The sequence below is a fragment of the Excalfactoria chinensis genome, chromosome 17, assembly GCF_039878825.1.
Source record: "Excalfactoria chinensis isolate bCotChi1 chromosome 17, bCotChi1.hap2, whole genome shotgun sequence".
NCBI lineage: Eukaryota > Metazoa > Chordata > Aves > Galliformes > Phasianidae > Excalfactoria > Excalfactoria chinensis.
Window position 1 is genome coordinate 9,121,680 of NC_092841.1, and position 24,694 is coordinate 9,146,373.

Here is a 24,694-nt window from a genome sequence, read left to right on the forward strand (position 1 = left end):
CAACCTGCATAGGGAGGCACCTTCCCAAGTGCCCCATTCCATACAAATCAGCTCCAGCAAGCCCTGCTTGCAGCATCCCTGCCGTGTTGGGGACACAGCCCAGTGCTGCAGGCTTGCATCCCTGGTACCACTCTGCACTAGCTGCTACAACAGCACATCTGCTGCAGGCCCAGTGCAAGTGGCTCATGTGCAGGGCCCTGTGGGCATCGTGGTGCTTCCCAGCAGTGGTCATGGGCAGTGGCCACCAGCCACAGCTGCAGCACTGCTTTCCGGAGGGCTGGTGATTTGCCTGCCCTGCTTTGCATGTCTGATGTGCCCAGGGGCAGGGGGACGTTAAGCCTGCATCATGCATGGGGCGTATGGGCTGTGCACTGCCACCACAGCAACCCCACGGCCCTGACCCCACAGCAGGGCACACATGGAGCTGAGCCATCCCCGTGACGTCCCCCTGCCCCAGAGGCACTGAGCACACAGCAACGTCTCTGCTCTCTGCAAGAAAAGAGGTGAGGGGCGAGGACCAGGACAAGGCAGGACTTTGGCCATGGGGAACTGCTTTATTTTGTTTTATGCTTTCCTGGAAATGAACAGCTGAAGGGGCCGCTCCTGTTGCCTTGCTGGGAAGCCGCGGTTCCCTCCCCATCTGCCTTTCCAGGATGCTTCATGCCCAGGGACTGCCTACGTCCATCCCAGGAGCTGCTCACAGCCCAGATAGACCCCACAGCCACCTCTGGGGCTGCAGATTCAAACCTCTTCCAGACCCAGAAGGGCTCATCCAACTGTCCTGAGACAGACAGCACTGACCCTCACACAGCAGAGCAGCCCTGGTCCCACAAGCGATGCACAGATCCCCTCCCAGCAGGTAGCACCCAACAGCCCATGGGCTGCAAAACTGTGCCCTAAGGCTGAGCAGCCCCAGCCAGCCCCATGCATTAGCACCAGGTTGATTTATAGAAATCCAATGGTTGGGGCTGCCAGTGCCTCCTGCCAAACCTCATTAACGGCTGGCCTGGGAGCAAGGCAAACAGCTCATGCAGCAACAAGGAAATCCTTGTTTAAGCATTTCTGGCCATGCATGGCCCTTCCCCTCACACCCTGGGGAAGAGGAGAGGTGGAGGAGATGCAAGCCTCAGGCCTGGCTGGCACTGCCTGGGGCGGCCACAAGGAAGGAGGCAGCAGGGAACCGAGCACGGGCTGTGCAGGGTGGGAGCCCCCAGGAGGATTGGAAGCAGCAGAAAGCGATGCGGGCACAGCACAGGGCTCCTGTCCTCTGCACCCTTGTGCCTCATTGCACTGTGTCTCCAGTCTCTGGTCCAGAGCAGCATGGATGGAGCTTCCAGACAGAGCCTTGGTGTCCCCACACAGAGCACAGCAGGCACTGGGCAGGAAGGTCTGCATGAGGCTGTGTGAGGAAACACTGGTACCACCACTGGCCTGGGGGGCAGGCACGGGGCAGCAGCACGGCCATCCCATGGCCCTGGCACCAGCACTCTGCCGAGCAGCCTCAGCAGCCTGCATCCGCCTGCCCCATGTGTGGCGCGGGATCTATTTCATCATCTGGAGAAAAGCATTTACTGCCAATAAACGGGCTAATTAATTCTCCTCAAAGACCTCTCAATTATTCATCTTGGGCCACAGAGAAAACAATTACAGCACTTACCTCAGCCCTGGCGGGGCCGGCATAGCAGCCGGCACAGAGCTGGGGCTGGCAGTAGGAAGGACACAGCGGGCAGCCAGCGCCACATGGCACCGAGCCCCGTGCAGCACCCTGCTTCCTTGAGTGCCCTGCCCAGCCCGGCCCCTCATCAGCTGGAGAAGCTGCCCAGGACACCGGGGCTGATAGTGCCAGCCAGGTTGCCTGCCCATCCGCATGGCTCATGCTTGCCCGCTGCTCATAGCAGCAGGGATCAGCTGCGAGGGGAATCGATGCTGCCTGTGCTGTTCATCACCATAGGGCACATCCCAAATCCACCCTCGTGCTTCCAGCTCCCCCTGCATCCTCTCCTCCAGGACTGAGGCAGCACTTTGTGCCCACCCTGCAGAGGGCTCCTCTTCCCATCTTCACTCATCTGCCCCACACCTCCCGAGCTGCAGCAGTTCAGGCTGCACCCCAGGAAGCAGTGCTGGGGAGCACTGGCTGCCCTGCATCCCACAGGAAGGGGCCGTGCTTGGGCCCCTCGGACACGGGCATCCCTCCCAGCCCGTGTCCATCTCACGCTGCCCCGCGTGGGGCTGAGTCCCTCCTCCCGCCGTGTCAGCAACATCTTAGGAAGGGAAATACATCGCAGTGCAAACTCAGCGCTGCAAGGGCAGCCGGGACCCGCGTGCAGCGATCCCAGTGCACAGCTGCATCACTCGCGCGTGCACCGCCATCCCTCTGCTCCCCGAGAACCCTCTGATGGGACCCAAAGTTCTCCCCGGGGCCGGCCCCGTGCGCTCCTCCCGCGGTGACACCGTTGCCTCTTCTCTCCCAGCACCTCACGGCTGGGACCGGAGGGCACCGGAGCTGCTTCGGAGCTCCCCGCTCTCTGCGGAGGTTGTGCCCGGCCCGGGTCCCCGCCCGCCGCCCGCGGCGCTCCCACCTGCGCCCGCCCGGGAAGGGTTAAGCGCAGCGCGGCCCCCACCCCCCCAAGGCAGCCAAGGGGCGGGCCTGTCGGGAAGCCGGGATTTCTGCAGTGGTTTTACTGGAAAAGTTGTTGCCGGCGGAGGGAGGGGTCACCGGGCGGCCCCGCGGCCGGCAGGTTGGATGGGGCGCCCGGCGTGGGGCGGCTGCAGCCCGGCGTGCGGCGGAACGAGGCGTCACTGGAGCCCTCCCTGGCCCCTCCCGCGCAGCCCCCGCCGGGCCCGGCTCCCCGTCCGCAGCGGCTCGGAGCTACCGCCGCCCGGCCTCGGAACCGCTCCGCCGGGACGAACCGGCCCCGGTGCGGCAGGGGTGCCCCGGGGAGAGAGCTGGTGACGGACGGTCGCGCTCTGCCGGGACGGGATGGGTGCTGCCGGGCGCTCCCACAGCGCGAGGTTGGCTGTGGGCTCGGGTTCGTTGGGTGCTGCAGGTGTAAGCAGCTGCTGGAGCACCCCAAAGAGCTTGAACCGAGTGCGGTATGGCACAGCACCATATGGCATGGCACCATATGGCATGGCATCACATGGTGCAGCATGGCATCACACAGCGCCATATGGCACAGTACAGCATGGCACAGTACAGCATGGCACAGCACCACATGGCACAGTGCAGCATGGCACAGCGCAGCAGGGCACAGTGCAGCATGGCACCGTGCAGCATGGCACAGTGCAGCATGGCACAGTGCAGCAGGGCACAGTACAGCATGGCACCATGCAGCATGGCACAGTGCAGCATGGCACAGTGCAGCAGGGCGCAGCACCAAATGGCACAGCACGGCACAGCGCAGCACCACATGCCCAAGGCCTGGCTGTCCCTGAGGCCGGCTGAGCCAGGAGCCCAGCACGTCCCAGCACTTCCAGGCATTGCTCTGCAGTTCCCGACAGTAGGAAATCACTTGGCTCCATGGTTCCCACCGCTTGGGAATGATTGATACTTGTGCTCCCCCTGCCCACCCGATCCAAGCAGGGCCCTCCAGGCCAATGGGCTCCAGCACTTGGGATGAGTTATCACACCCCGCAGAGCACACAGTGAGGCCACAGGGCCAAGGCAGCATCAGAGGAAAACACCCCAAGCACACGGCCAGGGCTCAAGTCCCTGCCAGGCACTGTGGCCAGCCCTCCTTGCCCAGCACCTTGCAGCCCTGCATAGCACGTCCCACAGCTTGCATAGCTGCAGCAGCATCAATCCCAAACCGGAACCTCATGGCACCCAAACCCCGCAACGGTCCCGCTGTGGGACCCATCCTTGGTCACATTGCTAAGAGACTCAGTTGGAGCAGCTCAGCAAATGGGGAGCCCCCACCTCAGAAACCTGCTGGGGGGAACAATGTGCCAAGGCCGTGGCCCCCAGGCCCCTACCTCCCAGAGCTGCTGGTGGGGGCCGGGACAGCACTGCTATGGGCATGGGCACGGCGCCGAGACCCGGCTGCACCCGGAGCTGCCTGTGGGGCCGGAGGCAGGGGGAGCCCGGCCCGGCTCCGGGAATCGCCCCGGCGGCTGCCAGCTCCCGTGGCAGGGGGAGGCGTAGGGAAACCCGATCCTCCCCAGCGGGATGCGGGCTCCGTTCCTCAGCCAGGGCTCAGCAACTAATTTTAGCCCCGGGGAGGCACCTTCACAGCATGAGCTCAGCCCGCAGCGGCCACACGCTCAGCGGGGCTGTGAGCTGTGGGGACAGAGCTGCCAAGTGGGAGTCACACACAGCCCAGCCCCACCGAGCCCCCCGGCCACCTGCCAGGCATCAGCATTCCCCCTGCTGCACGCGTGCCCGTGGCCTTGGCTCATCCCCTCTTCTGCAGCCATGAGTCCTCCTCCCGGGGTCTCCAGGTACCAGGGGCCGCAGAGCACCACAAGCAGAGCCCCAGGGGCTCAGGGACGCGGGCACTGCCGAGGAGCCTCGCCATGCAGCGGCTTCCACGTGCCAGGAGCAGCAGCAGGGCGCGATGCTGCCCACAGCCGAGACCGCGCTCCCCGGCCCCGGGTTGCCCCGCTCTTACTGGAAGAGGAAGCTGCTGGGAAGGCAGCATGTGCAGCAGGGGAGCCTCGGGGAGGAGAGGCGCGGGGAGCCGGCCGGCCCTGCTCCCAGGTCCAGGGCCAGTAACGGGAAGCGCCTGCTCTCAGTGACGGTAAATCAGATCGGGGAGATTAGAGGCCTTTTTGCCTAATCATGAGCGGCTTGAAGTTGGAGGACAAGTTCCTGGAACAAAGAGGAAATGGAGGCAGTAAATAAAGAAAAACTGTTAACATGTGGCCCTGTGTGTGAAAAACGTCTCCGTGAAGGACTGTTTATGGCTCGCTCATCGGCGGGGTGACAGCTGCAGTGAGCTGTGGGGGCTCCAGAGCAGAGCCTGGAGCTGGGTGATGGAGGAAGAGGGCGGCTGCAGTACGGGCAGTGCGTTGGGGACACGGCACAGGGATGTGCAAGGGGAGGGATGGACACCTGCACCCAGTCCGCAGTGCTGGCTGGAAGCTGCTGAGTGCTGCAGGGTGCTCCCCACAGAGCCCTGCAGGTCAGCTCTGCCCTGCACAGCATCCCACGTGTGGCCTTCTGCCCCATGGGATGAGGAGAGGGTCTCGCTGATATGCCATGCACGTTCCCCATTGTGCGCCACACGGATTGATGCCAGCAGCCAGACACCCCCAGGTCCCCTCCCCAGTGACAGGAGGAAGTGCTGAGCATTGAAGCACTGCCCACAGCTGCCACCAGCACGGCTCTGAGCTGCGAGTACCCGGCGGTGCCACAGGGCCTCGTGTCAGCTGTTTGCAGGGCAGATGCAGCCAGAAGCTGGAGCCGATTCCCATCAGCAAAGGTCACCCCGTGCCTTTCCTGCCAGCAGCGCAGCAGCAGCCATCGCCATTGGATGTGTCTCCCCGTGTGCGTGCAGAGTCGCAGCACGTGGCCGGGCCGGCAGCCCTGTGCCCCCCGGGATCCGCCAACGGGGCCGGGGCACCGTGAGCACATCGCACCGAGCAGGGCCTCCCCACGGCCCCAGTGTGCCCCCGGCACAGGGTCAGAGGCGCGGGCTGGGGGGGTGCTGCGGGGCGGGTGCCCCGGGGTCCGTTCGGGGTCCCGAGCGGCAGCAACGGGGCGACCGGCTGCGCTCGGCACCGCCCACGGGAGCGATGGGACGGGGACCCCGGGGCCAGTTCGGTGTTGCCGCCACGCTGCGAACCCGCAGGGGGAGCGCACGGCCGCGGGCAGCGGGGCCGGTCCAAGGAAGGACTACGCGCCCCGGGATCCCTTGCGGCGGGGCGGTCCCGCGGTCCCGGCGGTCCCGGCGATGCTGGCGGCGCGGGGAACGGGCGCCGCGCTGCGCCGGGCGCTGTTGCACGGAGCGGGGTCCGGCTGCGGCGGCGCGGCCATGGCGGGGGACGGCGGGGCCGGGGGCGGCACAGGGTCGCTCCGGGGCGGAGCGGCGCCGGGGTGCGTGCGGAGGTCGCGGCCGGGCTCGGTCCCACCCGGGGGTTGGACTGTTCCCGGGGCAGGAAGCGGTGGCTGTTCGGTTCGGCGCAGCGGCGCGGTCTGGGGGGGGGGGAAAGGAAGGAGGGACCGGGGTGGGCAGTCCCTTCCCAGCAGCACAAACCACCCCCCCCCCCCGCTGTCCCCGCAGGCGCCCGCAGCACGTGGTGGATCTGCGCAGCGACACCGTCACGCAGCCCGGCGCCGCCATGCGGGGTGCCATGGCCCGCGCGGCCGTGGGGGACGACGACTACGGCGAGGACCCCACGGTGAACGGTGAGCGCGGGGCCGGCTGCCCATTTGTGCGCTGTCACACTCCCTGGGCCGAGCCAAAGGCTGCGCTGGGGAGGAGACACTCATGGGGCACACACGGCTGTGGTGCGGAGCTCTTTCCCACCCTCGTTCCACGCATCTCCTCTATGCAGAGCTGCAGCAGCTGGCTGCGAGGACCTTAGGGATGGAGGATGCCCTCTTTGTACCCACGGCCACAATGGCAAACCTCATCGCGGGTGAGTGCCCAGTGCTTAGTGCTGCTCTCCTTGTCCTGAATCCCAGGGCATGAGCTGGGGGTTGGTTCATGGCCCCCCTAGCAAAGAACGGAGAAGGCAGAAGCGGCTCCACTCCTCTCTGTGAGAGTTCTGGTTCTGCTCAAAAAGCTGCTATGCTTTCCACCCTAATGGCCACAAAGGAGGGCTGGGGGAGCAGCAGCTTCTGCACCTCCACCAGGTGCAGAACCTGTATCACACTCAGCCCCACGCACATGAAAGCTGCAGCACCGCTCTGGGGTCACTTCCCCTCTACCCGCTGCAGATGAGTGCTCCCCTTCCCGCTGGGGGGGCACCCACCCCCACAGTCACACGCTGTGCTCACTGCCCTCTCCCCCCAGTGATGTGCCACTGCCAGCGCAGAGGGGCTCAGCTGCTGCTGGGTGCCCAGGCCCACCTGCACATCTATGAGCACGGCGGGGCTGCGCAGGTGGGTGCTGTGCTGCTGGGGAAGTGAGGGGGAAGAGGGGGGTACCCGGGGGCAGACAGCAGCTTGTTGCTGCCCTCCTCTGGCTGCAGGGAGGTCCCCTCCGGGTCTGTGACAGCATCACCTGAGCCGTGAATGGGGCTGATGGACCGGAGACTGAGGGACAAGGGACAGCAGGGCAGCCTCCCTCCAGCTCTGCTACCCATGCAGGTCGCAGGGGTCCACTCACAGGCACTGCCGGACCTGCCCGATGGTATGTTGGACCTGGAGCAGCTGGAGCTGGCCATCCGTGAGACCCATGGCAGCCGCTACCACCCCCGCCCTGAGCTCATCTGCCTGGAGAACACACACAGCTCAGCGGGAGGCCGGGCACTGCCCCTCACCTACCTGCAGCAGGTGGGAGCTGCCGGCGGGGCTGAGGGGTCCACAGCACAGCACAGCTCAGCATAGCACAGCACAGCGCAGCGCAGCATAGCACAGCTCACAGCAGCTGTGCCCCCCCCAGGTACGCCTGCTTGCTGAGCGCTACGGGCTGCGGGTGCACATGGATGGAGCACGGCTGATGAATGCAGTGGTGTCCCAGGCCGTGGAGCCGGCACGCATCGCCCAGCACTGCGACTCCGTGTCCCTGTGCTTCTCCAAGGTGGGTTCACACAGGGAGCCCGGGGCAGGGGCACAGCACTGAGGCTGCGGGCAGCTCTCACACCACCCTCCTGGATCTGCAGGGTCTGGGTGCCCCAGCCGGGGCCGTGCTTGCTGGACGCCGGGCGTTTGTGGCAGAAGCCTGGCGGGTTCGGAAGCTGCTGGGAGGAGGGATGCGGCAGGCGGGTGTGCTGGCAGCTGCTGCCCGTGTTGGGTTGGAGCAGGCAGAGGAAACGCTGCGCAGAGACCACGACAACGCCCGCCGCTTCGCCCAAGGTAACTTTGCCTCCTCGGGACGTTTGGTTTGTCAGCATAAACTCTCTCCCCTGCAGGCTCGGTGCACAGCTGGGTCCTGCACTTATGGATGGCTGGCAGCCTGACAGCCTGCACCTTCACAGGCATCAAGGAGCTGAACTCGCCTCTCTGCTCTGTCAGCCTGGCGGCTGTAGAGACAAACATGGTGATGGTGGAAGTGAAGGGGCTGTCCCCAGCAGAGCTCTGTGCGCACCTGCAGGCAGTGAGCGAGGAGGAGCTGGCTGAGACAGGCCACGCCGTCAGCGTCCTGCTGTTCCCCTGGTCGGAGCGCACTGTCCGTGCGGTCTGGCACTGTGATGTCTCAGCCCGTGACACCGAGCTCGCTCTGAACAAGCTGGGTTTTGTGGCCAGAAAGTGCCAGGAGAAGCTGGGCCAGGGCAACAGTCCTCACAGCACAGGAGAGCACTGACTGGAGACAGGAGTGCGCCTCCTCCCAGCCCCGAGGGAGAACCATCCCTGCCGGGCTGCGGCAGACAAGCGTGTGGGCTGGGGCAGTTGCTGGCAAAGGGGCCGGGACCTCCCACAGCGCGCTCCAGGCATGTTCCCAACCGGCTGCAGCACCATCTCCACCCCTGCAAGCCAGCATGCGAGCCCAACCCTAGGAGACCGCAGTTCACAGCTTCCCAAAGGAGCACCACACCTCCCGGGGCAAGTTCCTTCCCAGCCGTGCCCACAGCTCACACCACCAGCCTGGCCATGCCAAGGCTGCTTCCTAAGCGCCATTCCCAGGCACTCCAGGGCTCAGCCCACAGCAGCTGGGGCTGCCGTGGCTCACACCACAACACGCCAAAGCAGGACAAGCAGCATCCATGGCCACTGGGTCATGCTGCAAGCAACAGTAGGGCAGGACGTTTTTGCAGCCTGCTGTGCTCAGCACAGTTCTTACTGGCTGGGGCAACTGGGGTCTAAATAAATATGTTTTGGCAATGCAGAATGTTTTTTTCCACCCCAAAGATGTTCCTCCCCTTATTTTGCAGCAGGGGCACTGCCAAAGCCTGGAGGTCTCCATGGAAGGAGACACAAGGTGCACAAAGAGCTCAGCCCTTCTGAGCAGTGCTCTCCCTACTGCCTGGCACAGAGCTGCCCTCCTCAGGACCCAAGCTCTGCCACAGAGCACCTCCATGCATCAGCAAAGTATGCTCAACAGCTGAGCACAGCTACACATTCCCAAGATTTCCAGCCAGGTGACACTTATCCCTATTTTATTTTGTATTGGCAATAAACAGCTTTGAGGAACAAACTTCAGCATCCAGTCAGCAGACAGAACCACAGCAGGCAGGCAGCCCTGCACACCACAGATGGTCCAGCTCCGAGAACATCCACAAAGCACAGGAATACCTCAGTGAAGGAACATCATCTGACACTGTGCTGTGAGCACCTGCTGTTGGTAGGTTGGGAAGTGCAATGGAGGCTTATTTGCCCTTTATAGGACTGAGAATGGTATCTTGGGGCAGGAACTGCCCTGTGCCACAGGGGACGGGCTGGAAAGAGGAAACATGAACGTGCACAGGGCAGAGTGCACGAAGGCTGCCTGTCACTGCACAGGGCTGTGGTTTGCATCTCCAGTTTGTTCCAGCATGTCATCAAGCTCTTGCAATCATATTCAGGATCACCTGAGACGAGGAACAAAGTGCTGTGAATGGTGCCTGGCCCCACAGCGCCTCACGCTGGGGGAAAACACCCATTGCAACTGCCCTCCCTCCCAGCCTGGCAGATCTGAGCCGTACTCAGGGCAGCAAAAAATGGTGGCTGCAGGAGACTGGGCCTTCTCCCCTTACCTGAGTGAGGACATAAGTTTCCTCTGACAGCTTCTCAATGATGTCAAAGTGATCCACGCTGGCAAGATCCAACAGAGAGACAGACCAACCAGCTGAGCGCAGAGCCTGCGGAGAGATCGGCACTGGCAGGGGGTACCCAGCTGGGTCCCAGCTCACAGCATGAGCACCAGTTCAGCAAGGCCCAGCATTCTCCCCAATGAGGATGGCTATCACACCAGCAGCAGAAATACTACTCTGATACAGCACATATGCTTTTCATCACCAGAGCTGACAAGAAGAGCTGAGCCCAATGGCAAGAAGAGGCACCTTCCCAAAGCAGGAGGCAGTCCTGATTCAGCAGTGCAGCCAGCCCCACACTCTTCCTTGCAGCTCTGCGTTCCCAGCCCAGAAGTCTCCAAGCCAGAGACCCCCTCACTTGAGGGTTTGCAGAGGAAGCAGAGCAGGTGTAATTAGGGCAGCCCATACAGCATCCCTGCAGAGCTCACCTGGCTGTACTCCTGTGACTGCCTGCGGAACTCCGGGGAGTCGTGCTGGGCCACAGCCACAAGCACCTCACAGGATGCAGCCACAGACACTGCTTGTGTGACACACAGGATGGGGCTGTTCCTCTGGGCCACTTCCCTGGGGACGAGACACTGCAGTGACAGACAGTGTGTGCCTGTGTACATCCCCATGCCCTCAGTGGCGTGCACCAGCAAGGCAGAAGGTGCAGGGCCTGCACGCATGGCAGAGGAGGCTACAAAGCTGCTGGTGTTTGCCCACAGGCTGCACTGACCAAAGCCACAAACTGCCTATGCCCTTTTCCACATTCTGCCCCTACAGATGGACTCACAGGCTCATGTTCAGTGCATCATTCACGTAGGTGTGCAGAAGGGGCTCCAGGTCATACACACCGCTCACCAGAACAGCTCCTGCAAACACAGATGTGGAGGGTGAATGGCTCTGCGGTTCAGACCTCCTCATGCCCAAGTCCCCATGGCTCTAGAGGGACAGAGGGAGGCTGCTGAGCTGCACCAGGAGCTCAGCTTATTCTCCCCCCAGTACATACAAACTGCAACCATCTGAAGCAAGTGATCAGCTTTATAGCTTGCAGAACAGTAAAGCAGGGGATGCTCGGGTGCAGCCCCCTGGTGCTAAACACCAGCCCTCCAGAACCTTGTAATACCTCTGATATCTGGAACCACTCCAAATTCTGTCCAGTCCGTAGACAAGACCATGGCTGCCAGGTGAGCCCCTGCCGAGTGTCCACACAAGTAAATACCCCTGGAGAGAAGGAGCCATATGCAGATGTATGAAGAAACAGCACAGCACATGCTGGGGACATCCCAGTTGCAGTGTCCCAAGGGCCACAGCCTGGTCACATTTCCCAGTCTATCAACTGAGCCACTGTACAGTGACAAAGAAGTGCAGTCAGTGGTGCTACGAGGCACCGAGGTCTTTATCATAACTCAGGGCTTCCCCACCCCATCCTGTTTCTGTTACAGCCTCCCCCATGCACTAAAGCACCACAGAGCAACAGGGGCACAATCTGTAAGACCAGACAGAAGCAGTCGAGGCTGCTGGCACATGGGACGGGGACACCAGCACCGTGCACTGCCCACCTGATCCTGTGGTATTGCTTCACCAGGAAGGCAAGGCTGCGCCGCACCTGGAGCACCATCGCATCCATGTGACCTGGGCAGAGTGCAAAGCCAGGTAGGCACCAAGCCAGCGAAGGAAGTCATGACCCCCACTGGGCCCTGCCTACCTTTGGGAGCAATGTCGTAACCCATGGCCACAACTGCAATGCCTCGTGACAGCAGTGCAGGGGCTGCGAAACCCGACGCGTCCTTACTGGGGAGGGGAGAGAGAAGCTGCCGAGCTCCAGGGGACGGATGTCCTCGTGGGGCTGCCAGGTGGTGGCCATTGGGTCACCCAAGCCTGGGCTGAGCATTCTTCTCTGGAGAGGGAAGATGTAAAGGAGGCCCGGGAGCTCCCTTCTCAAGGGAGCCCATATCAGAAGTCTGTCTTACCTCAAGCACTGCCAGTATCCACCGTGGATGTAGACAAAGACTGGGAAGGCTGCACAGCACAGCACAGGTAAGCACACGGGATGACCTGAGCCCCCCAGTCCCCGTGCCCATCCCCTACCTTCAGAACAGTCGGCAGGAAAATAAATGTCCATCTTTTCCCTGTCTCCATCTCCATAGGGGACGTGCAGCGAGGTCCGAGCAGCAGCCTGGGCCTTCTGCGTTCCTGCAGGGCCGGGGCAGGATCAGCCCCAGGCCGTACGCGGCACCACAGCTCTGCGCTGAGCTCCGCAGGCCCGGCTTGGGGCCGTGCCCGTCCCGGTGCCGCCCTCCGTGCCCGGCCGTGCCCCTCCGCCCCTCGCTGTGCCCGCTCCCACCTGCGGTCATCACGTCGATGTGGGCCTGGAGGACGCTCTCGCTGTCCATACGGCGGGACCAGCGGCTGGGCGAGTACTGCTCCTCCAGCTCCTGCGGGCACACGGACAAGGGGCTGCACGGAGAGCGGGGCCGGTCCCGGGGCACCGAACGAGGCCTCGGCCCGGCCACGCCGCGCACCTGCAGCCCCATGTCCTGCCATCGCCCCATGTCCTCCGCGCACAGCCGGGCTCGCTGCCGGCGGCCGGGCCGAGCCGGGTCACGGCACCGGGCGGGGCCGCCCCTCGGCCATTGGCCGCCGCAGGTCGGGTCGGGCCGGGCCGGTCGGTCTCGCAGCCATTGGCCGCCGGGACGCGGCGGGGCGAGCGGAGGGCGCTGACCCCGCGGACCGGGCGATGACGTCACAGCCCCGCGCGGGGCGCGCCGGGAAGGCGGCACCTTTCGCGGGAGCGCGGCCAGAAATGAGAATTCTCCCGCCCGCGCTCGGATTGGTCGGCGCTGCGAGGAGAAATCCGCTCGGATTGGCCGCCGGCTGCGGCACGTGGGCGCGAGGCCGTCGCGGATTGGGCGGTCTGGAGGCGCGCGCGCGGGCGGTGAGCCGGTCGGTCGGTCAGTCTGAGGAGCCGCGCCAAGATGAGCTGCCTGACCGTGCCCGGCGTGCAGCCCGGATCGCCCGGCCGGCCCCGGGGGCAGATCCAGGTACCGGGCGGGGCCGGGAGCGGGGCCGGGCCGGCTGCGGGGGGTGCCGAGTGCCGGGCGGTGCCGGTCCGGCGCTGTGCGGGGTGACGGGACGGCCGTGCCGCGGGTGGGCGCCGAGGTGCTGCGGGGCGGCGGTGGGTCCACAGCGCAGCACTGACCGCGGCTCTGCACACAGGTGATCTTCGGGCCCATGTTCTCTGGGAAGAGGTAAGGCGGGATGGAGCGGGAGGCGGCTGGGCCTGTGTGTCTGTGTCCATCTGTGTCCGTCTGTATCTGTCTGTCTGTGTCTGTCTGTGTCCATCTGTCTGTATCTGTCTGTGTCCGTCTGTGCCTGCTGACCACCTCTCCTGCAGCACAGAGCTCATGCGGCGGGTGCGGCGCTTCCAGCTCGCTCAGTACCAATGTCTGCTGGTGAAGTACGCCAAGGACACGCGCTACTGCACCACCGGCGTCTCCACGCACGACAGGTGGGCTGTGGGCAGGAGGGTCTGCACCCGCGGGCCTGTGGTTGGGCTGCCTGGCTCACCCCTCTTTCCCCCTCAGGAACACCATGGAGGCCCGTCCTGCCTGTGCCCTTAAGGATGTGTACCAGGAGGCGCTGTGTTCTGCGGTCATTGGCATCGACGAGGGGCAGTTTGTAAGTGTGTGGCCGTGGCAGGGCCCGGGGTGCAGCACTGCTAGACCTGGAGCAGAGCGCTGCCCCTTCCTCCTCCTGAAGCTGCTGTTTCTGTGCCTCTTTAGTTCCCAGACATTGTGGAGTTCTGTGAGAAGATGGCCAACGCCGGGAAAACCGTCATCGTCGCTGCTCTCGATGGGACTTTCCAGAGGAAGGTAAAACGCTTCAGTTTCAGTACAGCAGCTGCACTGGGAACCTCACCAAACTCAATACAGCCACTGTCTCGATGCAGGCTTTTGGGAGCATCCTGAACCTGGTCCCGCTGGCTGAGAGCGTGGTGAAGTTGAATGCTGTGTGCATGGAGTGCTACCGAGAGGCCTCTTACACAAAGAGGCTGGGAGCAGAGAGGGAGGTGAGTTCCCTTGGAACACAAAGCACTTCAGCAGCTTCACCTTGCCAGCTCTGCTAGCCTAGAAAGGTAAGCTGATATCTGCAGAGTCATTCTTGTGATTTCCGTGTTAGGTCGAAGTGATTGGAGGAGCAGACAAATACCACTCTGTCTGCAGAGCTTGCTACTTCCAGAAGAAGCCTCAGCAGCTCGGGTCAGAAAACAAGGAGAATGTTCCCCTGAAGCAGCTGGATATGCCAGTGTCACGGAAGATCTTTGCTTCTTGATTGCTGTGCACCGGTGTGGAGGAGGGGGAGGATATAAGGAATGAAGATAAATGTTGCAGCTCCTGGACTTAAGATCTGGCTTTTCCCCCCCCTTATCAAAACTCAAATGCTGTAGCTCTACCTGACGAACCAAGCTGCTCTTCCACTGCTCCAAGTGCAGGGAAAGAGGGCAATCATCCGGACCTGGTGCCAGGGGAGCTGAAAACAGAGTCTGAAAGGGAGTTCTGTTCCCAGAATGTGGACGAAAGGTTTAATTAGCGGTGCTGCCATACAGACACATGCTGGAAAGCCACCACACCAACCCGAGCTGCGGGGCACTGACAGCTTGCTGTAGCTCTTCTGATCTGCTCTCCTGCTCCTGGCACGTATTCAGACTTGCCACTGGTAGGCAGGTCACCTGCCTGCAAACAGCCATTTCTCTCTCTCGTGCTGTTGCTAAATTCTGGGTTTCTTACAACACTGTACGGTAACTTGACTTCCAAAAGCCGCTTCCTTTTTAATACAGCCCGAGGAAATGCTCCTTCCTTTCTTGCAGGACAGTGGCACAACAGCAGCAGCCTGGCCCTCTGCAGTCTCTTAACTGTGTATAGCCAATTAGCTTGCTGTTCAATTTGCTGTAAATACATAGGATTTTTTTTGTTTGCTTGTTTTGTTTTTAAATAGAGGAGAGGAGAAGGAAGGCTCGACTTGTCAGCCTGACTCCTGAGCTCATTCTAGCCTTTGAAATTAATTTTCTTGGTGCAGCCACTTCATAAGGCTTAATGACCTATGGAAGGTGTGGGGGATCAGGAATTAAACTGTAGAGAGCTGGGCGACCATTCCTGAGGAGATGCAGCTACCTGGAAAAGGGTCTTTCCTCTGAGTGGAAGGTTCTCAGCTCTACTCACACGTTCTGCTTCCTCCTCGGCCTTCCAAGAACTCGAGCCTGCTGCTTCCCTTGCTGTAACACCCGAAGGATCCTCTCCTTTTGCTTGTCGTGGCTTCTGGAAGGTATTTTTACTACATGTATAAAGTGCTTTTACTCATCGGATTCCTTGAGCTCTGAGAGGTAGCTCTTGGTTCTGGTTGGGCTTTGGTCAACCCTCTCATTACAGTGCTCTCTCAGTACTTGTTTACTACTGTAATGAGGAGGAGGCAGCTGCCCAGGCTGTTACAAGACTCTGAAACCTCCCTTCCTTGGTGTTAACTAAAGCAATTACAGCTATGGCGTTCACAAACACTCATCAGGCCTTTTCCCCTTAGGGCTGGGGGACAGGCAGCAGTGCTTGTATTCCAGGTTAATAAATAACTTAATGAAATCGCCTGCGTCTTTTCACAGCAGCCTGGTGTGCAGCTTTCCTGCTCACAAAGCAGAGCGGCAGCACTGGCTGCTGGTCACACGGCACTGATGTTGCTCAGGCTGTTCTGAGGAGCAACAAGCCTTGCTAAAAATAGGCACTGACATGAGCTTGTTGATGGCACAACAGGCAGCAGCTCCACAGCTCCCCCCTGGAGCCCCCCCAGGGCACAGCAGAGAGGAAGAACCCATTTCTTTAGAGAAACACAGGGGGTGGCTAGGTGAAAAAGTTTATTCCATCTCTACAGTGACGAAGGCATCGTTGAATACCAGCCCCAGCAGCTACAGCTCACATACCTCACACTGCTGCTGGGCACAGCTTCACAACAGACACAGCAGCACACAACCTGAGACAAGCCACGGCCCACGCGGAGGCACAGCACGACACCCAGCCCGGGGACAGGCTGCTGAGCAGGGTACGGCTCGGACAGCAGGGAGTGGGGAGTGGGGAGACCCCCGCAGGGTTCAGTGGGAGGCAGACGTAAGGCCTGCAGTTGGCAGGGAGGTGCTCTGGGGGGAAGGGAGCTGCCCAGCACCCAGCACTCCTGTAGATCCCAAAGCAGATCCCAAAGCAGAGTGCGGGCTGCTCCGGGGGAAGGCACAGCACAAGGGTGCATATTCAGATGAGGCTTTGGCATCAAGCTCAGTCAGCAGCAGCTGAGGGAGGGGAGGAAGGCACGCAAACCCAGTATCAGGCAGGAGCGGGACTGCGCCGTGCAGCTGTGCTGGGACAGATGCTACAGCAGTTAAAGGTGGCACCTGGGGACTGCAGCCAGCAGAGCTGGTCAAGGCAGCAGCACCGGGAGGGAGCGAGGGGTGCTCACCACTGCTCCCCCAGGGGCACAGCGCTGGGGCTCAGCCGCTCTGGAGCACCAACCCCCACCCCGGGAGGAGCTGGCTGTGCACTGCGGGTCCCACTCAGCCATCACTGCTTCACAGCAAGGAGCACGCGGCCCCACCGTAGGCACCGGGCCCTGCCCTCTGCCCCAGCACCCACCCAACGCCAGTGGTCTTCACACAAAGCAACCATCGCTCTCCTACCCCCTTCCCCATTCAAGCTATAGGTCCCTCCCTTCCCACCCCATGAGAGAAAATTGCACTTGTACAGCCAACCCTGCCGGCCAGGCTCAGTACACCGGAGGCGGCTGGTAGCCCTCGGTGGCATCCGCGGTCTGGGTGAAGGGCGGCTGCTGGTAGCTGTCGTGGCTGATGTTGGGGTAACTGGAGTACGGCGTGGACACCTCCGGCGAGGGGTCAACGTAGCTGTGCGCAAAGTCATCCACCCCCATCTTGTACCGCTTGTAGGCGAAGGTGATCAGGAGGGCCTGCAGGAGGCACAGCCCGTCAGGGCCCGGCACTAAGCAGAAGAGCCCCACTGAGCCCCCGGCACTCACCCACGAGAAGATGGAGAAGAAGCTGAAGGTGATGGCAGCACGCGCCGAGTCGGCCACAATGCGCACATCCTCATCATGCGTCCAGGCCCATTGGTTGGTCAGGAAGCAGAAGCCGACGAACCAAAGGAAGGTCCAGAGCCCTGCAGGAGGGAAATGGCTGAGGGCCGCATCCTGCCGCTGCCCCGGGGCCGGCAGCACGTGGCCCGCAGGCGCAGTGCCAGCAGCGGCTCCCTGCGCCAGGCACCGCGTGGCCACGTCACTGGCGGCCATGGCCGGGAGCCCAGCCCAGCCCGTACCCGAGAAGCCCAGGTCGGCCAGCACCAGGTACTTGCGGTCGGTGGCGTTGCTGATCTGCGGGAAGTAGACGTCCACCATGAAGAAGAAGATGCAGGCCAGGAAGGCGAGCACGCCGATGCCGATGCCGTAGCGACACGCATCCTCGTTGCGGTTGAAGACGCAATAGAGATGAGAGGAGCTGGGCGAGTTGGTGTAACCCTCCCCGACCAGGCAGGCGAACACGATCAGGGCAAACACCTGCGGGGCGGCGGCGTCAGGGGGCGGCCCCGGAGCGGAGGGGCCCCGTCGGGGGCTGCCAGCGCCCCGCAGCGCCCCGGGCTCAGCTGAGCGCCCCGTGACCACGGCCGGGAGCGGGGCGGGGAGGGAAGGCCGCGAGAACAGAAGTACGGGAGGACGGGAAGGGAACGGAAGGGAACGGAAGGGAAAGGAAAAGGGAGCGCACGGCCGGGCCGGGCTGGGCCTCGGAGCCGGGGGGGGAAAGAGAAAGAGAAAGGAAGGCCGGGCTCGGCCGCACGGCGCAGCAGCTCAGGGCCGGCCCGGCCGCACTCACCGCGCTGGCGATGCGCGCCAGGACCTGCGGCTGCTGCACGAAGCGAACCGGGTCGAACGCTCCGCCGGCTTTGGCCGCCCCGTACGCGCCGCCGCCGCCCTCCATCGCGCTACGGCCGACCCTGCGCGGCACCGCCCCGGGAGGGCCGGGCCGGGCGCCGCCGTCGCCGCCGCCACCTGCTGGGCCCGCCCCGCCCCGGCCGGAACTGGGAGGAACTCCGGGGGGGGCCGGGCCGGCGCGGCGGGGGGGGCTCCATGCGGTAGCGCGACCCTGTCCCGCGGCCGGGGCTGCGTGCGGGGCGGCGCGGTGCGGCTCCGGGGGTCCGGCGTGCAGCACGTGGATCCCGCTCCTCGTGGCCGCCCCGTGCCCAGCCCCGCGCCCACGGGTGCGGTTTGTGCGGCCGTCCCGGCGGTACGAAGCGTCAGAGCCGGCCCTGCCCCGCGCCGCTCGTTGCCGCCCCGCGCCTGGCACCGGGAGGCGCCCACGCGAGACGCCGCTGAGTCGTGCCCGCCGTCTGCGGCGGCCGCTGGAACCGGGTGCGCTGCCGCGGGTGCGTGAGGAGCGCGGCGGGTCGAGGCCCGGGGCCGCCTCTTGCCCGCAGCTTTTGTCTGTGCGGGACGGGGAGGGGACGGAGGACGAGGATGGGGACGGCGATCGGCTCCGTTGGGCCGTCGGTGGCGGCGGCCGGGATCCGCACGGAGGGGAACGGGCTCCGCGCTCCGGCCTCACGGGCTCGGGACCGGGGAGCGGCTGTCCCGCTGCACTGACCCGATCCGAGCCGGGCGCTGCGGCCTCTCGGCCCCCCGATGGCCGCGCCTCGACGAGCGGCCGCCCCGCATCCTTCCGTGCGCTCCTCCCTCGCTCCCTCCCTTCCTTCCTTCCTGTTCGCTGCTCGCTCAGTACCGGGCCGGGCGGCCCCTGGGCGCCGGAGCCCCCGAGGACCCTGAGCCCCGGCTGTGTGCCACGGGTGGGACGCGGGGCTGACGGCGCTATTTGCTGTGCAGGCGGTGCGGGAGACAGCGCGGCCCCGGGATGTCCCAGCTGCACACCGTCACTCTCCGAGTCCCCGAGAGCACTGAGAGTGATGGGTACGTGCGGGCCCAGCACCGCGGGCAGAACCACCCGGCCCGGGGCGATCCCGGAGCTTCACCCTCCCCACTCCCCCCTCCCACAGCCGAGTGGGGATTTCAGCTTTGTCCTCTTGCAGCCAGGAGCCGAGCCCGGACAACGAGGGAGCCCTGCACAGCTCCTTCTGCCAGCTCATCGAGGAGCAGAGCAGCCTGGTGGCAGGGGCAATAGAAATGGAGCTGCAGGAGAGGGGCCGAGGTACGACACAGAACTGCAGCAGCGTGGGGTGGGGACAGTCCCGTACACCTTGGCTCTCACCCCACGTCCTGTCTCTCCTCCCCAGAGCCCTCAGCTCTCCTGCCCCCCATGGACCCCATGGCCACTGCTGGGCTGGAGCCTGAGCAGGGCGAGCAGCACCCCGGCTACGCCACCACCCTGCGCATCCTGGCCAGCATGCCCAGCCACACCATTGGTGAGTGCCACCCCCTCCCCGTGCCAGCCCTCTGCCCCTCCTGCCCGGGCTTTGCCGTGCTGTGAGCCCCTCCAGGAGCTCTCCCCACAGCTGCCCACCCCAGTGCTGTGCTCCTGCCGCAGGGCGCAGCCGTGGGGCCATTATCTCTCAGTACTACAACCGCACGGCACGGCTGCGGCGCCGGAGCAGCCGCCCATCCCTGCAGCAGCTCAGCCGCACGGCACGGCCCAGCCTGCGCCAGTACGACCTGGAGAGCGACCCGGCCCACGCCACATTGGCAGGTGAGCATTACCCTGGAGCAAGGCTCAGGTTGGGTGTGATGCATCCCGCTGAGCCCGTGTGCCCTCAGACAAGCGGAGCCTGCTGGCAAAGGAGCTGCTGAGCCTCTCACCTGCACAGCGCAGCCACATGCTGCTGGAAGTGCCTCTCAGCCTGGGGGAGAAGCGCAGCCTCCGGTAGGTGCCTGTGGCCTTGGGAGGGCTGCCCCCAGCCTGGGCTTCCCCTGATGCCCCTTGTGCTGGGCAGGAGGCAGCTGAGCCAGAAGACGAGCATCCCGGAGCTACGCGCCCACCCTGCAGACCTTGCCTCTCCCTGCTCATGGTGCCAGGACTGCATCGTGCTTGTAAGTCTGCGGCACTGGCTGGAGCAGGTGCTGACGGAGGCTGCACAGCTGTGGGGTGCCCTCACTGTGTCTCTACCCTTTTGCAGGGCTGCCGGACTCTCTGGTACAGGTTCCTGGCACTGATCCACTCCGCACAGCCTTGGCACTACGCCTTGAAGCAGATCGGTGGTCGCTTTGGTTCCAGCGTGCTCTCCTACTTCCTGTTCCTCAAGACACTCTTGCTGTTCAATGTCTTCTCCTTCCTTCTCCTCTTGGTTTTTGTGGTGGCCCTGCAGGCTGCCTATCCTCCTGCTGCAGACAACCCCCGTCCCTTCACCGGCCTCGAGCTGCTCACCGGAGCGGTAAGTGCCGCAGTGTCGGTGCCCGGCTGCTTAGGAGCTGCCCCCAGCCTGAACCCCACCCTGTGTCCATGCATCTCATGCCATGGGGCTGTCCTGGTCCCTGCCCTTACGCAGGTGGAGCCCCATTCCCCCAGTGCTGCCCCTGCCCGGGGCACTGTGCCATACAGGCTGATGCTGACCCCATTCCAGGCTGGGCAGAGTGCTGCTGGTGCTGGTGATGACACCACAGGTTGTGCATTTCTCCACAGGGCTCCTTCACTCACTCATTGCTGTATTATGGCTACTACAGCAACACCACCCTGAACGACCCCTCCACCTCCAGCCCCAGTGGCAGCACGAGCCCCCCCAGAGCCACGCAGCTCCCATACAACATGCCACTGGCCTACATGTTCACCGTTGGGGCCTCCTTCTTTGCCACCTGCATCCTGCTGATGTACAGGTGAGCGGCACTGCCGGCACTGTCTGGCTGCTCAGCACTGCTGCCCTGACTGCCTTGTTGCCTCCTGCAGCATGTACCACTCCTTTGGGAAGAGCTACCGCGTGGGCAGCTCCACGGGGGTCCTGGCCATCAAAATCTTCTGTGCGTGGGACTTCAAGGTGGTGCAGCGGCGTTCGGTGAAGCTGCAAAGTGAGAACATCTGCACTCAACTGAAGGTGAGGACGGGGGCTGCAGTGCTGCACGTGTGCCAACCCTGTGCTGCACCTTTGTGCCGCGGCCCTCCAGGTCCCACCTGAGCAAGCAGGATAGATCCTCGCTTTAGATGCAGACCCAGCTTATGTTCTCTGGCTGCTCTTCCAGGAGCTGCTGGCAGAGCAGCGGTTGCGCTCCTGCCCACTGAGCCTCCCCCAGCGGCTGCGACACATCGCTGTGCTCCTGCTGGCCTGGCTCCTAGCACTGGGCACGGTGCTGGGCTGCGTGGTGGCTGTGTACTACTTCTCAGAGCACATGCACAAGGTAAGCACGGCACCGGGTGAGGCAGAGCAGTGATGGCAGTCCCACTGCACCTCCCTCTTGCTGTCAGTGTTGCACTTGCTGCTGGGAACAGCGGGGCTGAGCACTGGGGGCCGTGCAGCCGTGCTGAGCCAGGCACCGCTCACCAGGTGCAGCAGGAACAGGGAGCTGCAGCAGGGAGTGCATGGCAGCAGGAGGGCATCCTGCTGGCGCTGCCGCTCATCGTGTCACTCCTCAACGCACTGATGCCCCACTTCTACAACCTGCTGGCAGCGTGGGAGAAGCAGGATTCCCCAGGGGCAGAGGTCTACGTGGCCATCTGCAGGTAGGGTGGGGAGCCCCCTGCACCCCGGGTTTGCTGCACTCCCCATCCTCGAGGCTCAGCCCTGTTGTGCCCGGGGCTCAGGGCCTCCTGTCCTTGCTTCTGCTCCCCAGGAACCTGTTGCTGAAGATGGTGGTCCTCGGCCTGCTCTGCTACCAGTGGCTGAGCCGCAGAGTGGTCTGCTCTGCCAAGGAGGTTGGTGCCGACTGACAGTGCAGGGCTGAGCAGGGCGGGATGGGGCTGTGTGTCCTGCACTGCCCCTGGCCCAGGGAGTGCAGAGCAGAGCTGGGACAGCGGTGTGGGCAGGGGTCTGGCAATGGGGGCTGTTCTAGACAGTGTAGTTGGTACCTGTGTTGGGGAGAGGGATGTAGGTAGCTGGGGAGGGATCCAAGGAAGGAAGAATTCCCCCACTCTTTGAACTCCCTATGAAGAGCCATAGGGGCAAGCAGCTGCACTGTTTACCTGGCACTACCACGCTTCTGTCCCCAGTGCTGGGAGACGTGTGTGGGGCAGGACCTGTATCGCTTTGTGGTGATGGACTTCATATTCACCCTGCTGGATACTGGCTTTGGGGAGCTGCTCTACAGGTAATATGCCCCAGGAGGGCCCACCAGCATGGCCCCTCACTCCCTGTTCCAGCTGGGGTGGCTCTGCCTCAGCACACAGGCTCTGCAGCCGCCCAAGTGTGACGATTGGGTGCCCAGCAGCCGTCAGCAGAGCTCTTTCCACTCCCCAGGCTGATTCTGGAGAAGAAGCTAAAGAGTAAGCAGAGGCCTGAGTTTGACATTGCCCGAAACGTGCTGGAGCTCATCTACGGGCAGACCCTGACCTGGTGAGACATCTCCAGCCTGATGTGGTTCATCCCATGCTAGCCAGCACTCGTGGTCCTGCTGTGAGCCCTGCCTCGTGCCACCCAGCAGCTCCTGGTGTGGGCAGCTGCAGAGGCTGTACATCCACCAGGGGTCAGTGAAACCTCTCCTGGCTGATCTGCTGCCAACCCTGACATGGGATGAGCCCCCGAGCACAGGCTGTGCAGCCGGCCTGGCACAGGACGTTGTGTGCTTGCTCTGGGCTTTGCAAAACACTGAGTGCAGCTGGCACCACTACCCCGGCACTCTAGAGCCCCAAATTACCCTCCTAGGCAGCTCAGCCTGTCTCTCTCTCTCTCTCCCAGGCTGGGCGTTCTCTTTGCACCACTCCTGCCAGCAGTGCAAGTGCTGAAGCTGCTGCTGCTCTTCTACATCAAAAAGGTGCGATTGCATCTTCCTGAGAGCAGTGCTGTCCTTGCAGAGGGGCAGAGATGCTGCTGGGATCTCCCAGGTTTCAGCTCCTGGCTGATGGATGGGATGGGGACGTGAGGTGGTGCAGCTTCCTGCGCTCACCCCTGGGATCACATTTTGGGAGGTGACAGCATGCTGCTTATTGCCTGCAGACCAGCCTGATGCAGAACTGCCAGTCCCCCAGCAAACCCTGGCAAGCATCTCATATGAGTACTGTCTTCATCACGCTCCTCTTCTTCCCGTCCTTCTTGGGTGCAGCGATCTTCGTCTCTTACACCATCTGGTCGTGAGTAACTCATGGGCACAGAGCCACCTGCTGCCAGGGGCAGCGCCTGCAGGGGTTAGGGTGCAGAGCAATGGGATGAGACCCCAACCCAGCTGATGGGGCCCAGCCCTTACAGTTCCTGTAAATGGGAGCCAGGGCGATGCCCTATGGCAGGGGCACTGCCCAGCTACTGCCCTGTGCCCAGTGGTCCACCCCCAAAGCAGCCTCCCGCTGACTTACTCTGCCTGTTCAGGGTGAAGCCATCAGAAACCTGCGGCCCCTTCCGGGGGCTTCAAACCATCTACCAAACGCTGAAGGTCTGGGTGGAGCTGCTGGAGGAGTCCAACCCCAACATCGCCTTGTTCAGCTGGATCCCCCAGTACCTGGTGGAGAACACCGTCTTCCTGTTCTTCCTCACTGGGATGGTGCTGTGAGTGTGAAGCTGAACCCTGCACACACCTTTCGGGTTCCCACTGCTGCTTCAGAAGCCCTGAGCGGGAACCTCAGCCCTACTGACACCATCCCTGCACACCTCACATTGCAGAGCCGTCATCTACCTCAACATCCAGGTGTTGAGAGGGCAGCGCCGGATCATCTGCCTGCTGAAGGAGCAGATTGCCAACGTGTGTGAGCTCTGTGTGCTCTGAGCCCCCGTCCCTGCAGCTCTGGGCAGTTCCCAGCCCCAGTGACTCTGGGAAGAGCAGCACATCCCGCATGGCTGCTCACTGCGGTGTCTCTGCTGTTACAGGAAGGGGCGGATAAAATATTCCTCATTCAGAAGATTCGCTCCATCTATGATCATAAAGTGCACTGTGCTTGATGCCAGGTGAGGCCCGGACTCAGGGGAGAGTGCTGGGGGTCGGCAGGGATGGGGAGTCACTGTGCTCCCCTGTTCCATGCTGGAGCTGGAGGATGGGAATAGCACAGTGTTAACTGGGGAGGAACTGGGATAGGGAACTGGGGGGAGGTGGGGACAGGGGGAGTATCATCTGTGAATGACCCTTGGGGGGCTCACAGGGACTCTCTCCTTTCAGTGTCACAGACCCAAGAAGGAGCAGGGCAGAACAGACAGCTCACCAGCAGGGACTGGAGCCAGCAGCAGCATTGCCCTCTGAGCAGAGAACTGCTGAGCTTGCAAGTGCGCTCTTGAAGAAGCCCAGGACCGCTGGGAAGCGCTGCAGCACAGAGATAAGGGCGCTCCCCCCGCAGCCAGGAGCACAGCCCTGCTGCCCTGTCCCAGCACAGCTCCACGCAGACTGGCTTGCACACGTAGCTGTGTTTCCAAACAACTCTTTCATGCAAACTGCCCGGCCAGCAGCACCGTGCAGCTGGGGTGGAAGCAGCGGAACGTTCCGCCTCGTGAAGGAAACGGGCACGTTGTGCGCAATGAGCTGCGCCGCGCGGCAGGACGGGCGCAGAAAGAACGCGTCACTCCCCAGCGCTGGGGGGGGGCGGAGAACGAAAAGACCGTTTTAGCTCTGAAATAAACATGAAACGGCCCCATGCGGACGCCGTGTGTTGCAGTGCAACATGTTGTTAACACCCGCTGCTGCTGCGTGGTGGAGATAGGGGCAGCAGAAAGCTATTAGAGCAGTTCCCACTTTGCCAAGGCCACTCCCCGGGGTGGAGTAAGATCCCCTT

The 24,694-nt window shown here is 63.0% G+C and overlaps 5 protein-coding genes across 10 annotated transcripts; 3 read left to right on the plus strand and 2 right to left on the minus strand.

Moving 5' to 3' along the window:
* Nucleotides 1-5,877: 5,877 nt before the first annotated feature.
* On the plus strand, nucleotides 5,878-8,927 carry LOC140260126 (uncharacterized). 4 transcript variants are annotated; one of them, XM_072352150.1, is made up of 8 exons: nucleotides 5,878-5,953; nucleotides 6,225-6,349; nucleotides 6,499-6,582; nucleotides 6,960-7,048; nucleotides 7,256-7,441; nucleotides 7,551-7,688; nucleotides 7,771-7,963; nucleotides 8,086-8,927. In XM_072352150.1, exons 1-8 carry the CDS (start codon nucleotides 5,895-5,897, stop codon nucleotides 8,409-8,411), a joined length of 1,200 nt encoding a protein of 399 aa, XP_072208251.1. In that variant the 5' UTR covers nucleotides 5,878-5,894; the 3' UTR covers nucleotides 8,412-8,927. The 4 variants fall into 4 exon arrangements, with proteins under 4 accessions (XP_072208251.1, XP_072208250.1, XP_072208252.1 ...); XM_072352149.1 differs by having other exon boundaries at nucleotides 5,895-6,037; XM_072352151.1 differs by having other exon boundaries at nucleotides 5,911-6,037; nucleotides 7,277-7,441; nucleotides 8,086-8,858.
* Nucleotides 8,928-9,189: 262 nt separating this feature from the next.
* Nucleotides 9,190-12,562, minus strand: AFMID (arylformamidase). Of its 2 annotated transcripts, XM_072352176.1 has the most exons (11): nucleotides 12,345-12,562; nucleotides 12,167-12,257; nucleotides 11,911-12,015; nucleotides 11,793-11,841; nucleotides 11,528-11,613; nucleotides 11,382-11,454; nucleotides 10,946-11,043; nucleotides 10,613-10,691; nucleotides 10,266-10,401; nucleotides 9,781-9,885; nucleotides 9,192-9,615 (listed from the first exon to the last, which is right to left on the minus strand). In XM_072352176.1, the coding sequence occupies exons 1-11, from the start codon at nucleotides 12,372-12,374 to the stop codon at nucleotides 9,586-9,588; spliced, it is 882 nt and encodes a 293-aa protein (XP_072208277.1). In that variant the 5' UTR covers nucleotides 12,375-12,562; the 3' UTR covers nucleotides 9,192-9,585. The 2 variants fall into 2 exon arrangements, with proteins under 2 accessions (XP_072208278.1, XP_072208277.1); XM_072352177.1 differs by lacking the exon at nucleotides 10,266-10,401 and having other exon boundaries at nucleotides 9,190-9,615.
* Nucleotides 12,563-12,723: 161 nt separating this feature from the next.
* Nucleotides 12,724-15,449, plus strand: TK1 (thymidine kinase 1). Its single transcript, XM_072352190.1, has 7 exons — nucleotides 12,724-12,863; nucleotides 13,039-13,070; nucleotides 13,217-13,330; nucleotides 13,407-13,500; nucleotides 13,605-13,694; nucleotides 13,772-13,891; nucleotides 14,002-15,449. The coding sequence occupies exons 1-7, from the start codon at nucleotides 12,798-12,800 to the stop codon at nucleotides 14,152-14,154; spliced, it is 669 nt and encodes a 222-aa protein (XP_072208291.1). The 5' UTR covers nucleotides 12,724-12,797; the 3' UTR covers nucleotides 14,155-15,449.
* Nucleotides 15,450-15,705: 256 nt separating this feature from the next.
* On the minus strand, nucleotides 15,706-17,918 carry SYNGR2 (synaptogyrin 2). The gene is made up of 4 exons (XM_072352185.1): nucleotides 17,732-17,918; nucleotides 17,181-17,418; nucleotides 16,885-17,024; nucleotides 15,706-16,815 (listed from the first exon to the last, which is right to left on the minus strand). The coding sequence occupies exons 1-4, from the start codon at nucleotides 17,834-17,836 to the stop codon at nucleotides 16,618-16,620; spliced, it is 681 nt and encodes a 226-aa protein (XP_072208286.1). The 5' UTR covers nucleotides 17,837-17,918; the 3' UTR covers nucleotides 15,706-16,617.
* A 112-nt stretch (nucleotides 17,919-18,030) lies between these two features.
* Nucleotides 18,031-24,221, plus strand: TMC6 (transmembrane channel like 6). Of its 2 annotated transcripts, none has more exons than XM_072352118.1 (21): nucleotides 18,031-18,267; nucleotides 18,736-18,819; nucleotides 18,939-19,057; nucleotides 19,143-19,271; nucleotides 19,394-19,552; nucleotides 19,621-19,726; nucleotides 19,797-19,893; nucleotides 19,980-20,234; nucleotides 20,483-20,673; nucleotides 20,744-20,888; nucleotides 21,034-21,189; nucleotides 21,336-21,511; nucleotides 21,622-21,703; nucleotides 21,998-22,095; nucleotides 22,245-22,340; nucleotides 22,683-22,758; nucleotides 22,941-23,074; nucleotides 23,307-23,483; nucleotides 23,598-23,676; nucleotides 23,802-23,879; nucleotides 24,088-24,221. In XM_072352118.1, the coding sequence occupies exons 2-20, from the start codon at nucleotides 18,764-18,766 to the stop codon at nucleotides 23,871-23,873; spliced, it is 2,403 nt and encodes an 800-aa protein (XP_072208219.1). In that variant the 5' UTR covers nucleotides 18,031-18,267; nucleotides 18,736-18,763; the 3' UTR covers nucleotides 23,874-23,879; nucleotides 24,088-24,221. The 2 variants fall into 2 exon arrangements, with proteins under 2 accessions (XP_072208219.1, XP_072208218.1); XM_072352117.1 differs by having other exon boundaries at nucleotides 18,152-18,281.
* Nucleotides 24,222-24,694: the final 473 nt, after the last annotated feature.

What these genes read in the sequence shown, in the direction of transcription:
- TK1 (XM_072352190.1), top strand. Translation starts at nt 12,798, where the DNA reads ATGAGCTGCCTGACCGTGCCCGGCGTGCAGCCCGGATCGCCCGGCCGG. An exon ending in GGCCCCGGGGGCAGATCCAG is followed by an intron (nt 12,864 to 13,038) that starts GTACCGGGCGGG and finishes CTCTGCACACAG; the next exon opens with GTGATCTTCGGGCCCATGTT. An exon ending in GGCTGGGAGCAGAGAGGGAG is followed by an intron (nt 13,892 to 14,001) that starts GTGAGTTCCCTT and finishes TTTCCGTGTTAG; the next exon opens with GTCGAAGTGATTGGAGGAGC.
- AFMID (XM_072352176.1), bottom strand. Translation starts at nt 12,374, where the DNA reads ATGGGGCGATGGCAGGACATGGGGCTGCAG. An exon ending in TTACGACATTGCTCCCAAAG is followed by an intron (nt 11,455 to 11,527) that starts GTAGGCAGGGCC and finishes CACTCTGCCCAG; the next exon opens with GTCACATGGATGCGATGGTG. An exon ending in AGTCACAGGAGTACAGCCAG is followed by an intron (nt 9,886 to 10,265) that starts GTGAGCTCTGCA and finishes ATCTCTCCGCAG; the next exon opens with GCTCTGCGCTCAGCTGGTTG.
- TMC6 (XM_072352118.1), top strand. Translation starts at nt 18,764, where the DNA reads ATGTCCCAGCTGCACACCGTCACTCTCCGAGTCCCCGAGAGCACTGAG. An exon ending in GCTGCAGGAGAGGGGCCGAG is followed by an intron (nt 19,058 to 19,142) that starts GTACGACACAGA and finishes TCTCCTCCCCAG; the next exon opens with AGCCCTCAGCTCTCCTGCCC. An exon ending in TTCCTCACTGGGATGGTGCT is followed by an intron (nt 23,484 to 23,597) that starts GTGAGTGTGAAG and finishes CTCACATTGCAG; the next exon opens with AGCCGTCATCTACCTCAACA.
- SYNGR2 (XM_072352185.1), bottom strand. Translation starts at nt 17,836, where the DNA reads ATGGAGGGCGGCGGCGGCGCGTACGGGGCGGCCAAAGCCGGCGGAGCG. An exon ending in TGGCGCGCATCGCCAGCGCG is followed by an intron (nt 17,419 to 17,731) that starts GTGAGTGCGGCC and finishes GCCGCCCCGCAG; the next exon opens with GTGTTTGCCCTGATCGTGTT. An exon ending in GGCCGACCTGGGCTTCTCGG is followed by an intron (nt 17,025 to 17,180) that starts GTACGGGCTGGG and finishes TCCCTCCTGCAG; the next exon opens with GGCTCTGGACCTTCCTTTGG.
- LOC140260126 (XM_072352149.1), top strand. Translation starts at nt 5,895, where the DNA reads ATGCTGGCGGCGCGGGGAACGGGCGCCGCGCTGCGCCGGGCGCTGTTG. An exon ending in CGGGGCGGAGCGGCGCCGGG is followed by an intron (nt 6,038 to 6,224) that starts GTGCGTGCGGAG and finishes CTGTCCCCGCAG; the next exon opens with GCGCCCGCAGCACGTGGTGG. An exon ending in TGTCCCTGTGCTTCTCCAAG is followed by an intron (nt 7,689 to 7,770) that starts GTGGGTTCACAC and finishes CTGGATCTGCAG; the next exon opens with GGTCTGGGTGCCCCAGCCGG.